The following is a 14,563-nucleotide window of genomic DNA, read 5'->3' on the forward strand; positions in this document are numbered from 1 at the left end:
TCAACTTGTATAATCCACTGATTAATCCCCTGTGTAGCCACATCACTCTGCTTCTGGCCTCTTCCAATCCTCCTGGATCCTTAAACTCATTCTACAATAATGGTCTTATACAGTATGTAGCCTTGTGGGACTGAGTTAGTTCACTCAGCATAATGCTCTCCAGTCCTTCCCAAGTTAGGTAATAATTTACAAAGTTATTGCTCTGGCCTGCTGCATAGTATTCCATTGTATGAATGTACTGTAATTTCTTAATCCATTCATTTGTGGTTGGACATTTGGGCTGTTTCCATGTTCTTGCAATGGTGAATAACGCTTCTTTGGACATTGGTGTACAAATATCGGTTTGTGCCTCAGTCCTCATATTCTCAGCGTATATTCCAAGCAGTGGAATAGCTGGGTCATATAAAATTTCTATACCATTGTCTCTTAATCATATGTTGTTTCTTGAAATTGTTCTGTGTCAGCCAAATCTTTTGGTACAATATCGCTGTATACTATCTTCTTGTAATGCTTCCTAAATCATTTCATATTCTGTTCATAGCATCCTTAGACATTGCAACTCATGACTTGAACTTATTCTTCAGTTCCTTCAGCTTAAGAAATACTGAGCAGGTTTGGCCCTTTTGGTTTTCTGACTCCAGCTCCCTGCACGTTTTAGTATAATATTTTGCCTTTTCCCCCCCCAAGCAGCCCTTTGAAATCTCCTATTCACCTCCTTAATATCTTGATTTCATCCCTTTACTTTGGCTTCTCAGCACTCTAGTGCAAAATTAAAGTCTCTTCTGACATCCATTTTGGTCTTTTTAAAAATTTTATTTTATTCATTTTAATGAACATTTACAGAGATTTTGGATTTTCATTCATTCATTGTTGCACTTTTTTCTTTACACCCCTCCTTCCCCCAGTTTGCTCCTCTCTTTGAAAATCAAAAGATAAACTTCTCCATTGGTATACAATTCCCCCGACCCCGACCCTGTCCCCCACTCCTGCCCCAAATGGACTCCATTAAGTAACCTTCATTATGGATTCCTGTGATAATCATAATATGCTATCATATATCACTTTTACACTGTTCTCTCCTTCATCTGTTTCAATTCAGTATACATAATCTATCCAGTTTTTCTCAGTCTTACCCCAAACCTGATGTCAGTCACTTTCTACAACAGTGGCACCATGCAGTATTTGTGCTTTTGTGACAATACACAATGTCCTCCAGTGTCACCCATTTTGAATAATATTTCATGAGTTCCTTGTTTTTCAATGCAGAGTAGTACTCCATTGTGTGTATATACCACAGCTTCTCTATCCATTCATTAATTGATGGGCACCTGGATTGTTTCCAGCTGTTTGCTATTGTGAACAAAGCCGTGATAAACATGGGAGTGAACATACCTGCTTGGATGTCAGTTATGGTCTCTTTGGGGTATATTCCAAGGAGTGGAATTGCTGAGTCAAATGGTATCTCTATTTGCAACTTTTTGAGGAGGCGCCACACCACTTTCCACAGTGGTTGCACCATTTTACACTTCCACCAACAGTGAATAAGGTTCCAGTCTCTCCACAACCTCGTCAGCATTTGTTGCTTGCTGTGCTGTTAAATTTTGCTATTCTGACGGGGGTGAGATGATATCTCATAGTTGTTTTGATTTGCATCTCTCTTAGAGCTAGGAATTTTCAACATTTCTCCATGTCCTTGTTAGCTATCTGCATGTCTTCTTTGGTGAAGTGTCTGTTCATATCCTGTGCCCATTTTTCAATTAGATTATTTACCTTTATCTTGCTGTGGTTCTCAAGTATTTTATAAATACTAGCTATAGCTCCCTTATCTGACATGTCATTACCAAATACTTTTTCTCAGTCTGTGCCTTCTCTTTTTACCCTTTTGGAGAAGTTTTTGGATGTGCATAGGGATTTGATTCTTAGAAGGTCCCATTCATCTATTTTATCTTCTCCTGGTTGGAGATTTTTCAGGATACTTAGAAGACTGTTTAGGTTGTGGATTAGGACGACTAGGGTTTACCCAAGTTTTCTTTAATGAAGCTTATAGTCCTTGGTTTTAATTCTAGGTCAAAGATCCACCTTGAGTTGGTTTTTGTATATGGAGTGAGGTGTGGATCTTGCTTGAGTAGCATTACTACACTAAGATGATATTTTGTCTTTCATAGACTTGATTTAATTTTGTATTAATTTGACTAAGAAGCAGTCCTTAACAGATTAAGGAAACATGGTTCAAAATTAGGAAAGGAGTGCATCATGGATGTATCCTGTCTGTATACCTTTTCCATCTATATGCAGAACAGATCATTCAGAAGGCTGAGCTTTGTGAGGAGGAATGTGGCATTGGAGGAAAACTCATCAATAACCTATATTATGCAGATGACACAACCTTTCTTGCTGAAACTGAGGATGACCAGAAGCACTTACTGTAAAAGATCAAGGACTGTAGTCTTCAATATGGATTGAAGCTCAGTATCAAGAAGACAATGTTTCCCACCACTGGGACAACTGGCATCATCATGATGGATGAAGAAAACATTAAGGTTGTTAACAGTTACAGTTTGGTTGGCTCCAAAATCAACACTCTTGGCAATCAGAAAATTAAAAGACATATTGTCTTAGGTAAATTTTCTGTCAGGAAACTTTCCAGAGTACTGAAAAATAATGATGTCGGTCTAGAGACTAAGGTGATCCAGGCCATGTTGTTCACAATTACTTGCTATGCAATGACTAAAGATGACAGAAGAATTGGTGCCTTTGAGTTGTGCTTGAGAAGAGTCTTGAACATACTACAGACTCTCAAGGAAACAAATAGGACTGTCTCAGAGAGGATGAAACCAAATTTCTTGGAGGCTAGGATGCTGAAGCTTCAACTCACAAATTTTGGCATGTGGCCAGGAGGAACTGAATCTTGAAGGAGGACATCGTGCTCTGAAGACCAGAAGAGAAAGACCCAGATGAGATGGATTGATAAAATAACTAGGGCAATGGAGGTAGATGTGTTGGAGTCAGTGACACTGGCTCAGGACAAGGCACGCTACAGAGCTGTTATACATAGAGTCACTATGAGTCGCAGACAGCTTAATGGCACATAATAAAAATAGCATAATTCCAACTGTTTGAGCTTTCTGGGATATATTTTGATAATAGAAAACTTCACTCATAAAAAGTCATTTCTGTCAAGTAAGAACTAACTCACAGCTTACCCTTCAACAGGTTTTCAGGGGCTGTAAATGGCCATGGAAGAGACTACCCAGTTTTTTCCCATAGAATAGCTGGTTGATTTGATTTGCCAGCTTTGGGCTTGCAGGGAAACTCCTTACCTCTATCTAGACCATCAAAGTTCTCTAGAACAGCTCATTGTTGTTGTTTTTACCATTGAGTCAGGACCGACTCATAGTTTACACTAGAGTGGGTTTTCAGAGACAGTAAATGCAATGGAAGATTACCTATCTTTCTCCTGCAGAGCAGTGAGTGAAGTCATAGCTCTTATCTTTGTGTTAGAGATACTATTCTTTACCACTAAGCTATTTGGGTGCCTTAGAACAGCGCATCAGTACTTAGAAATGTGTTGTCTGAGCCTGATTGACAAAAAGTAGATATAAGGGCTATGATATTCCTAAGACATATACACTAATAATACTTTGCCAGAAGGACCTAAAGAAAGCTGAAACCTTTCAGTAAGGGTTTGCCACTGGGACAGATATAATAGCATCATTTACATAAATTTAGCATCTTGATTTGTACATTCCTGCAATTATAAATATGCATGTAGAATTTAAAACTGCAATATTTTAAAAATATTTTAGATATCTTCTTGGATAAATGAAGATATTAATAGAATAAACCTATATATAGGGTTTTGTTCCAACTAGATTATTGCCAAGGCATATTGGAATATCACTGGCTGAACAGAAATACTTTATTTTATAGATAAGAACATTGAATAGTAGCAAGATAACATAAGTTAGAGAGGAATCTGGATTCAAGCCAAGATTACTGATTCCCAGTCTACTCTTCATTACTATACTATATACTCACTTATAACTCAGTTAGGTAAAAGAGTGAAAGAGACTAAAAATTCATTCTAGGGTAATATTTATTATTAAAAGTAACTGTGAAATATAGGTAGAATTGGCAAAATTATAATAAATTTTAAAAATATATGCTACTTATTATAACATATTGTGAAGAGAAGTGAAACACATGATTGACACTGAAATTTTCAGACATTTTTTGGAATGGCAGTTAATTTCAATTTATTTTACTGGTTCAGGAACATTTCTATAGCGACTAAATTGTATTTTTCTTCTTTCCATTAACTTTTATTGTATTGTAAATAGCAGCATATCAACACCATTGGCATAAAACAGCCTAGGAAGTCTACTGTTTGTAATGGACTGTGAATGATAGAGATTTCAAAAATTCTTCTTTCAAAAGTGGTAAAATTCAATAACTTACCCAGAAACACACCAGAATACTGTGAATTTCTAGGAGGTATAGAATTTTTCTATATTACTCTATATTAACTGTTCTCCTTTTCTTTTGTGGGTTTTAGTAGATGTTTAAATTGTCTTAGTATCCAAATACTACAATTATTGGATTTGAGAATATATGAAAAAAACATAACCCCTTGTCATTTCGAGAATATTTTCTTCTTCAGCAATAGCTCAGTGTTGCTGTTGTTACATGCCTTTGAGTCTCATGCAACTCTAAGTGACCCCTATGTACAACAGCCCTGAAACCTGCTCTATCCTGTGCCAACTTTGCTGTCTGTGACACACCTACCCTCATTACCCCCTCACTGAATCAATCCATCTCAGAGAGGGTCTTGCTCTCCTTTCTATCCCACCAAAGTTAACAAGCATGATGTCTCTCTCCAAGGACTGGTCCCTCCCTGCAACAAGCCCAAAGTATGTCAGACAAAGCCTCAGAATCCTTGCCTCCAAGGAGCAGCCCAGTTTTACCCTCTCTAGGACAAACTTGTTTGCTCTCCTGGCAGTCCATGGACAACTCAAAGGCATCAATCCTCTTCCTATAATCTCTATATCTTATCTAGCTTTCTGAAATATAGCAAGTAATTGCAAAGACTATGACCTGGATCAGGCACACCTTAGTCTCCAGACTAATGATGGTGCTCTTCAGTACTCTGGAGAGGTCCCTCACAGCTGATTTTCCCAATGCAATTCATCTCTTGATTTCCTGGCTGCTGATATTCAGTAAGAAAATAAATATGTTTTATGCTATTTCACCAGTAGTATGCAAATTTCAGAATTATTTTTCCAACATATTAATTTATAGCATGAATTACAGTATGCTGAAACTTCATATGAAGATCCATAGGTCTAAGGGTTTATTAACAGTTATTACCTAAATGAAGAGTCAGAGCTAATGTAATTGAATGAAATTTTAACTAATTTGTCCACAAAATAATAGAAGTTCCATGAAAACTCTACTTTAGAAGCACAACTGACTATTAAACTCTAGAGAAATTAGCAGTTACAAGTACCTATTTTTCCACTAGACTTGATGGGAAAAAAAAAAAACCCCAAAAAACCAAACATGGTTAACTAATTTAACACAATACCCAAAAGTATTTTTTGAAGAAAATTACTAAAACAAATTAATTTTTAAAAGTCAAGGTCATAACACATCTTTTTTTAGCATACTCTTGCTGTAACTGCTCATGTACTATGTCCAGTTCTTTTATTGTGAAGAAATTGCTAATATCTCTCAAGCTCAATGGTATAGAGAATAAAGAAAGCTAAGTCTGAATTTGTACACTTGATAGAACAGGTTTTTGTTTAAGTTGCATTTTCTGATACTTAATTTTTTTTCATTAACAACAATACAGAAACACTCAAGTAAAGGTAAATATTGAAAGTTATTGCTGATGTTATTTTCCCAGAGAATATTTGTAAACCAACTTTTATGGCAGGTTGTACTTTTATAATACATAAGACCAGCGACAAATGACACATCCTGTGGTCAAGTTTTAGGTATTTTGAGATATGAAATTTTAGTTTTAAAATGCAAAATATTTAAAAGTTCTATTGCTGTTGTTATATACGGTCACTTCAGAATCAACCCATAGATGACCCTCCGGCAGGTTTTCAAAGTCAGTTAATTGCAAGGGAAGAGACTGCCCATCCTTCTCTTGTAGAGCAGCTGGTGGCCTTGAACTGCGTGCCTGTGAGATTGCAGCATAACTTTTTGCCACTAGGCCAATCAGAGCTCCCTAAAAGTTTTATTGTTGGGAATGGAGATCAATGGAGAATCTCCTCCCGTGCAATTAACTGCCTCTGAAATCCTGCTGGAGGGTCAGCTATGGGTAGGTTCTAATTCTACAGTACACAACAATAGAGCTTTTAAGTATTTTACATTTCTAAATTTTAAAAACACATAACCTCAAAATACCTACAACTTGCTAGTAAGAAATATAGTTAGTTTAGACAAAGTAAACCATAGCATCAAACCTGTCCACTGAAGCAAGATATGTATTTATAAGTCAAGTTTTTTTGTCTTTTGACTCTTCCAAATGTGTATAAGTATACATACATACACAAAAATAGATTTAGGAAATACTGGTGGCTTAATTATAAGGAATTGTGCTGCCAATCCAAAGGCAGAATGTTCCTTCTAATCTACCAGCTCCTCTGAGGGAACTGTTGTTGTTGTTCCTAGGTGCCATTGAGTATGACCTGTAGTGACTCTTTGAACAACAGATCTGAACTCTGTCCTATCCCGTGCCATCTGTACACTTCCTGTCATACTAGAGCCCATTGCTGCAATCACTGTGTCAATCCACCTGGTTGAGTGTCTTCTCCTTTGCCTTCCCTCTGCCTTTCCTGGCATCATGTCCTTCTCTGGGAGAGTATGATGGGCAATCTCCTCCCCTGAAATTTGCAGCCTCTGAAAGTCCTCTGGAGGGTCAGCTATGAGGCAGCTCAAATTTGATGCCATATAACAACAATAACATATGTATATTTGTCATTGTTGTTGTTTAGCTAGAGTCAAGGAATAGTTGCAAACTGACTTTTATACTTTTATAGAAAGCTGTGTTTTTCATAACATAAAATCAATGACAAATTATATTTCCTATGGCCAAGCACACACACAGAGGAGCAGCTGATCAGAAAGTGCCAGCCTTTGACTTGCCAGTGTGATTTCTTACCCACTAGGCTACCAATGCTCCCTATGCAACATACTAAACTTCTCATAAACATATATATTTTACACATGGAAAGATTTTACTAAATCTGTCAAATTTCTTTTTAATAATTATAGTTGTTGGGTTTTTTTTTTAATTCATTGTGGTACATTTTCTTCCCTTTCTCCCTCCCCTAAATCTATCAAATTTCTTAAAGATCTCCCGTTCAGTCAAAAGTTTGTTACTTTGTCCTGCACATTCACAGTATTTTGCACACCTTACCATAGATTGTAAATTCCTGGAATACAGACTGTGTCTTATTTATGTTTTAACACTTTAGAGCCAAACATAAAACACAGCACAGAGTGAAAAGTCAGCACATGTTTGTTGAATAAAGAAATGAATATATAGACAGAACTTGAAAGGGGGGGGAGATGGAGAAATGAGGAGAAAAAACACACCTTGAATCAATGAAGATGTAATTTTAAATAAATTGTTATCCAGCTACATGCCTAATATTGTGTTGTATTGTGATATTATATCATGTTGTATCTTTGTAATGAGAAGCCTTAGAATGATACAAAGAAGATTAAAAAGAGGTTTATGTGGCTAATATCTATTACTAAAGTAGAAAATGTACTACATTTTTGCTTTTATTTATTTATTTTAATTCTGCAGTAAGGTATTTGAACATGGCTTGGAAGAGATTTCAGAGAAAGAATTTTGAGGTGCATTGTATGATTTGTTTTGGAGGTGGCCTAATCTATTGCTTAGTGTACAGGATTGAATCTCCTCATAATTTCTTAGACTGAACAGGTAAGAGTAATACTTGTAATTCACTTGTAATTTTTGGAATTACTGTGTAGTATAAAAGAAAAAATATGAATATAAAAACCAACATTTTAAACTGTAATGCTCTGCTTAAGGGTATCTTCTCCCCATGTTATTAGCTTTGATTATTAAAAAGAGCCATTATTCTGGTATTTTTCATATGATTTTCATATTCATATTTTCATATTCTTTATTATAACTGATATTTACCCAGATTTCTGATCAATCAATAAAAAATATAATTAATGGTTAGGTTGAGGGAAAACAAGCAAAAGCTAAATTGAAGTAATACAGAAGTTATAACTGATAGAAAAACTTTCTTTTTCTGGCTCCAAATGTGTGATGAAGGCATACGGCAGTCTTTGACTTCTTGGTAAAAGCAAGAAGTATAATAATCCAATTGCTCTTTACAAACATGACAAATGAATGTCTCTTTCTTTCATTGGCTGAGGAATTGGCATCGTTCAGACTGACTGACTACAATTAGTAGCTCATTAGTAACTACTAGGGAATTATTGGCTTGCATTCGTCTATTGGCAGCTGCCTGAAAAAGCACTTAATGAATTTTGCATTAGTCTTTCCGAGAACCTTCAGGAGAAAATATTTCTAATAGCAGAAACTATTAACTTTCCTATTCTACCACTGGAGCCTTCAGGTATTTTAAAAATCAAGTTTAAGAATTTTAATAACATTGTGTTAGAATATCATTCAGCCAAATATCATTCAGTAATGAATTTAACAGCATTTCTCTAAAATTCATTAATAGTATTTAAAAACACTTTCTATATGTATGAGTAATTTTGTTTTAAATATTTTGAAGTATGGTGGTGGATGGTATCGAGTCAGAATCTACTCATATTTGATCTTCTAGTGGGTTTTAAGAGGCAGGAAATTGCACAGGAGAAAGCCCATTCTTCTGTCACAGAGCAGCTCGTAGACTTGAACTGTGTGCCTTTAGGACTGCAGCACAGCTTCTTATCATTATGTAGCATGATTTCTTTTTAACAATAAACTGATGATGGAGTTAATAATTTCTAATAGGCCTAATATTCTTCAAGTACAACTTTCATTAGGTAAAAACCAAAGACTCAATAGGAAAAAGGATAAAGATTTTATCCTAGCAAAAAAATATTGATATTCATTACCCAAATAAAGTATTTGCTACTTTTTGTTTTGCAATGACATCTTAGTAAACACATACACACAAAAACGTGTGACAAGAAAGTAATGCCTCATATAGAGCTAAAAATGGACAGGTTCATGGTAACATGGTGGAGAATACTGATTGCCACAATAAAACTTTCAATTATGTCATCCAAGAATATTGTAGAACATTTCATTATTGATTATTTGGAAGAGTTATAACTTCTGAATACTAAGTGTGATTTCAATTTGTCAGCATTACTTTTACTATAATTAAGATCCTAAAGTGAGCTTTAAATAATTCTTTACTCAAATTGCATGCTGGTGAGTTTCTTTATCTCTGTAATTGGAATGCCAACACAAAATAAACGATTCAGTCATCTTTGTCATACCTCAGTTGTTCTACCCTTTAAAACTCCTTCTACAAGCTTCCTGTCAGCTTTTATAGTTAGAAGGATGTATTTATTTAAACATGAATAAAACAGGACTTAGGCAAATTAATGAAGCAGAATGTCCAAGTTTTTTACTTCCTTTTTCTCTAACTCAGTGGTTGTCCAAAGATCTTTGTCAAGAGCCTAAATGTGCATAAGGAACTCTGGGGGCATAATGGTAAGAACTGCACTTCAATCCCAAAGACATGTGGCTTGAATCCACCAGCTGGTTCATGGAAGTAGGGTGGACAATTTCCTCTCATGTGATTTATTATCTCTGAAAATCCACTGGAGGGTTGGTTCTGGCTTGACAAGACACAACAACAGCAACTTGACAATTACCAAAATCCTCTTTCATTACCTTCAATTTTCAAAGGGATTTGTTTTTGTTGTTGCTTGGGTGGTTTTTTAAATAAAACAATCTGATAAACTAAAAAACTAAATCATACTAAAATATCAGTTTATTGTGATCTTTCTGCAAAACTTGTACTTTAAAAGATATTTTGAATGAAAAAACTTCTTATAGCAAAAGTGATATTAGAATATAAGAATTTTTTTTAATTCTCATAAACAAAAAAAATTAATCATTACAAAACAAACATGCATCTAAAACAATTTGAGAGTTTATGTGAATCTTTTTTTATTTTTGTTATATCCATATTATTTTTATCTCTTTCCTCATTAGCCTCTACTAATGGTCTTCTCTGTTAGTCATATTAATTCCTTCATTCTATTAGTTTCATTCAATTAAGTCTTTTCTCATTCCTAATTCTAGGTTTTTTCCTCCTTCCATACCAATTTCTTCTTTAATCTATGTTAGAGTCATTTACCCTACTAGGATTTATCAAGAATAGGAGAATAACAGATTTGGAGCATTTTACATTAATTTTTTCTGAATAGTACTCTTTTCAAAATTTTTTCACTTGAATTTTTATTGTTGCAATTTATTAGAGAGCAATAGATTAAACCATGTACATATTGTTAACTTTCAAAAACTATTATTCTCTAAATAGCTATACTTTTCACCATTTTGTTTTCTAAAACACAGGCAAATAATACCAGTTTCAAGAAAAAAAACTCATCTTTAACAGTGCATATCTTATTTCAACAAAGATATAACTGTGTTTCAACTTATATAACTACCATTCACAAAGTAAGAGCTATGTAGGAAAGTGGAATTATAGATATTACAGTGTCAAAATTATTTTTTTCATGAATCATGTAATTTTAGATTAAATATATCTATTTCTAATTTACCAATATTATTATAAAGGAGTGCCATAATATAAACATAATTCCTAAATGTAGTTTATGAAAGTATTATACATATATAAATATATACATATATATAGATGTGCTTTTTCAACTAAATTGTTATGTATTCACAGAATACTAAACCATTTATGCTTACTGCACCAACCTTTGTGTCTATTAGAGCCATCCATGTTGCTAAATTCAATGTGATTTTCATCAGCCCAGTAGAGTCTGTGGTTGACATAATCAATTGTAAGAGCCATAGGTCTAGAAATCCTGGTTTCTATGACAACACTTTGATTGCTTCCATCCATTCCAACACGACCAATGTGAGGAAATTCACAACAATCAATCCAATACAAATACCTAGAAAAGAAAAATCAATAATTCTTTTGTTTACAGATTTCAAAGTTACACATCAGACAATAGTTCAATATTTTCTTAACTGTTTCCAAATCAATTCTTGAAACCTTTCTGAATTGTGCCTTCAAAAATATATACTTCAATACAGACATTCCTAAAATTTTAATTAAATCTAAAGTGTAATTTGGAACATTCACATAATTTTAAGCATATTTTCTTTTAATGCATAGAACCACATAATAACTATTTTTTGCACTATTCACAAAGATATACATCAAAATAAGCAAACCCTAAACTATCATCTGTGATGTTGGGAACAATAAAATTATCAACACTTAACAATTGTCTTTTTCATTAGTCATATATAAATTAATCAGAATTCATTTTAAGAGTATATTTCACTTATTTAAATATGAATTATTCAGTATGATAAATTAGCTAATTTTAACTAATTAATATTATCTTTTTCAAAAACAAAGCTTAATGAGAAGTTTCTTGGTTAAAATAGCTTCTTTCCAAGTACTTACTACACAGATGTGGCTATCATAAAAGACAACATATAAAACATTTTGATCATAAGAGAAAATTCTATTGGAAAGCACAGATTTGCATTCCTGGATATTTTAGAGTAGAATATTTCAGATAATGAAAGATGAAAGAGCACAATGAAAGTATAAAGTTCTCTTATAACTCTTGAAACATACCAGTTATTCACATACGTGTCTTAGTTTGTGTGTAAGAGTAGGTATAATACACCTGTAGCTAGATGGTAGTATTCTATACATATCCAATTACACATTTATTATTTTAATTTAACAGTGCATTTAGTAGTCTCTTTGCTACGCACAAATAATGATTAAGCCATGATCCTACCACAAAAAGAATTCTCTTTCTAGACAAAGAGTTCAAAATTAGATAAATAATTGCTGTATGCATACTATACATTATGATTACTTAGTCAAACATAATTGGAAATTGTTTCAAAAAAGGACATACTATTTATTCAGGATGTATATGGATTTTCCAGATGTAGATAAAGAAGAAAAGCATCTAGAATAAGGACTAGTATATTTCAAGGTACAAAATCATAAAATGTTATCTTTTCAAATTTAGTGGCATTATGTTGATCCATCTTAACTATGTTGTTGTTGTTGCTGATTGCCTTTGAGTTGAGCACAACAGAATAATATTGAATGTACCATGGACTGCCAAGAAAACAAACAGATTTACCCTGGAGAAGGTTAAACCAGGCTGTCCTTGGAGGCAAGGATTCTGGGGCTTCATCTGACATACACTGGACTTCTTGTAAGGAGGGAGAGGTCCTTGGAGAGGGACAGTGCAGAAGGGGAAGACCTTCTATGAGGTGGATTGATTCAGTGACTGGGGTAATTGGGATGGGTGTGTCAGAGGCAGTGCGATTGGCAGAGGATAGCACAGGGTTTAGGGCTGTTGTACATAGGGTCGCTATGAGTCACAAGTGACTTGACGGCACATAACAACAACAACAACATAGAGACCTGTGAACAAAAGGCCTGAAGCTTTTCTATAACTATTGACGCTTATCAAAGTTCATAGAGTTTCAGGAGGTATGTTGTTTAGGAAGCAGATGCCACTCCTGCTTTTAACTGTCTTAGCTATAATGGATAAAAATAACATGTATACAAAGAGATATTTATGGATTTTCGTCAACATATATTTCTAGTTCCCAAGAGCACTTAATAGTATTTATTTCTGTGAAGATTTGCCCATAGATTATTATAAAATGAAAATATAGATTGAAAAATAAAGTATGATTGTAATTGTTCAGGCAATGTATTTGTCTTCTAGGCCTCCTTTTGGAAAAATAAACATATATATACATATATATATACATATATATATACACACAATAAGGTGAAATAACAAAACAAGAATTTACTGTCTTTACATTCCAGATAGTATTACTCTAAAATCAAAGTATAGGCAATGCCATGCTGTAATATGAAGCACTAGAGAACAATATATCATTGCTGCTTCTTATAACTGCCAACACTCTTTGGTGTTACTTGACTTATGCAAGCATAATTTAAACTTCTACCTCCAACTTCACATGAAAATCTATTTTCTATGTATGTGTGCAGCCAAAATTAATTTCCTCTTTTTATTAAGGCACTAGTCATAAGACTAGTGCCCACCATAATTCAATATGACTTCATTTGACAACGATTCATTTCTAAAGACCTTGCTTCCAAATAATGCTGAACTAACATTTTCCAGTTGAATATGTTGCTGTTCTGTTATTAGGTGCCGTAGAGTTGACTAAGACTTACAGTTACCCCATTACAACACATTTGAACCTTGCCCTATCCTGTTCCATCTTCACAATCTTTGATATACTCAGGCCACTTAGTCCAATATATCTATCTCACTGGAAATTGTCTTTTTTTTCTCTGATCCTCCACCCCACCCATATGATGCTTTTCCCCAGGAACTTCTTCTCATTAACAACATGCCCAAACTATGTGAAGTGTAGGTTCACTTTCTTAGCCTCTAAGAAGCTGTATGGCTACACATCTCCTGAGACAAACCCAGTTCTTCTTTAGACTGTTGATTTTGAAAAGCTCTTTTCTCATATGTCATTCATACTTTGAAAAAATAATTCTCGTAATTATTTCTCTACCCTGGTTAAATATTTTTTGTTCTTGTTATGCTTTTTTTAATAGATATCTTATTCTATTTAAGATATTGGTATCAAAATCTGTTCACTCTATAACCTTACTTGGCTATAATCATATGTTGTTGTTAGGTGTATGTGAGTCAAAACCAACCCTTATCAACCTTATAAACAACAGATATGTATGTACCCTGTCCCATCCTGTGCCATCCTCACACTGTCTAACACACTAGAGCCCACTGCAGCAGCCACTGCCACTGTTTCAATCTGTTTAGAGGTCTTACTCTCTTTCACCAATCCTCCACTTTTCCAAGCAAGATATCCTCCAAGAAATAGCATTTCCTACTGTTCTTCTATTCTTAAGGAGTGCTTTGCTTATTCAGGGCTTTTTTCCATTCCATACGAAACTGGAGATTGCCTTTTCCATCTCGTTGAAGAATGGGATTGATATTTGTATTGGGATTGCATTAAATGTGTAAACTGCTTTTGGTAGTAGGAGGTATCTCACTCTCTGATTTCAAATCCTACTACACTGCCGTAGTGGTAAAGAGAGCAAGGTACTGGTACAATGACAGACACATAGATCAATGGAATTGAATTGAGAATCCAGAGATCAACCCATCTATCTATGGTCAACTGATTTTTGACAAGGAAATGAAATCAGTGAAGTGGGGAAATGACAGCCTTTTTAACAAATGGTGTTGGCAAAATTGGAAAAATATCTGCAAAAGACTCAAGCAA

General features: G+C 34.3%; 1 protein-coding gene across 1 annotated transcript in view; it reads right to left on the reverse strand.

Annotated features, from left to right (window-relative positions):
* The window catches only part of LRP1B (low density lipoprotein receptor-related protein 1B), a 2,414,068-nt gene that overhangs the window by 324,363 nt on the left and 2,075,142 nt on the right, over positions 1 to 14,563 (reverse strand). Inside the window, exon 60 of the mRNA XM_006880809.1 lies at positions 10,973 to 11,172. Coding sequence (XP_006880871.1) covers positions 10,973 to 11,172 — 200 coding nt within the window. The remainder of the gene's footprint in view (positions 1 to 10,972; positions 11,173 to 14,563) is intronic.

This window comes from Elephantulus edwardii, unplaced genomic scaffold, assembly GCF_000299155.1.
Source record: "Elephantulus edwardii isolate Elephantulus edwardi_28Jun2011 unplaced genomic scaffold, EleEdw1.0 scaffold00010, whole genome shotgun sequence".
NCBI classification, from domain to species: domain Eukaryota; kingdom Metazoa; phylum Chordata; class Mammalia; order Macroscelidea; family Macroscelididae; genus Elephantulus; species Elephantulus edwardii.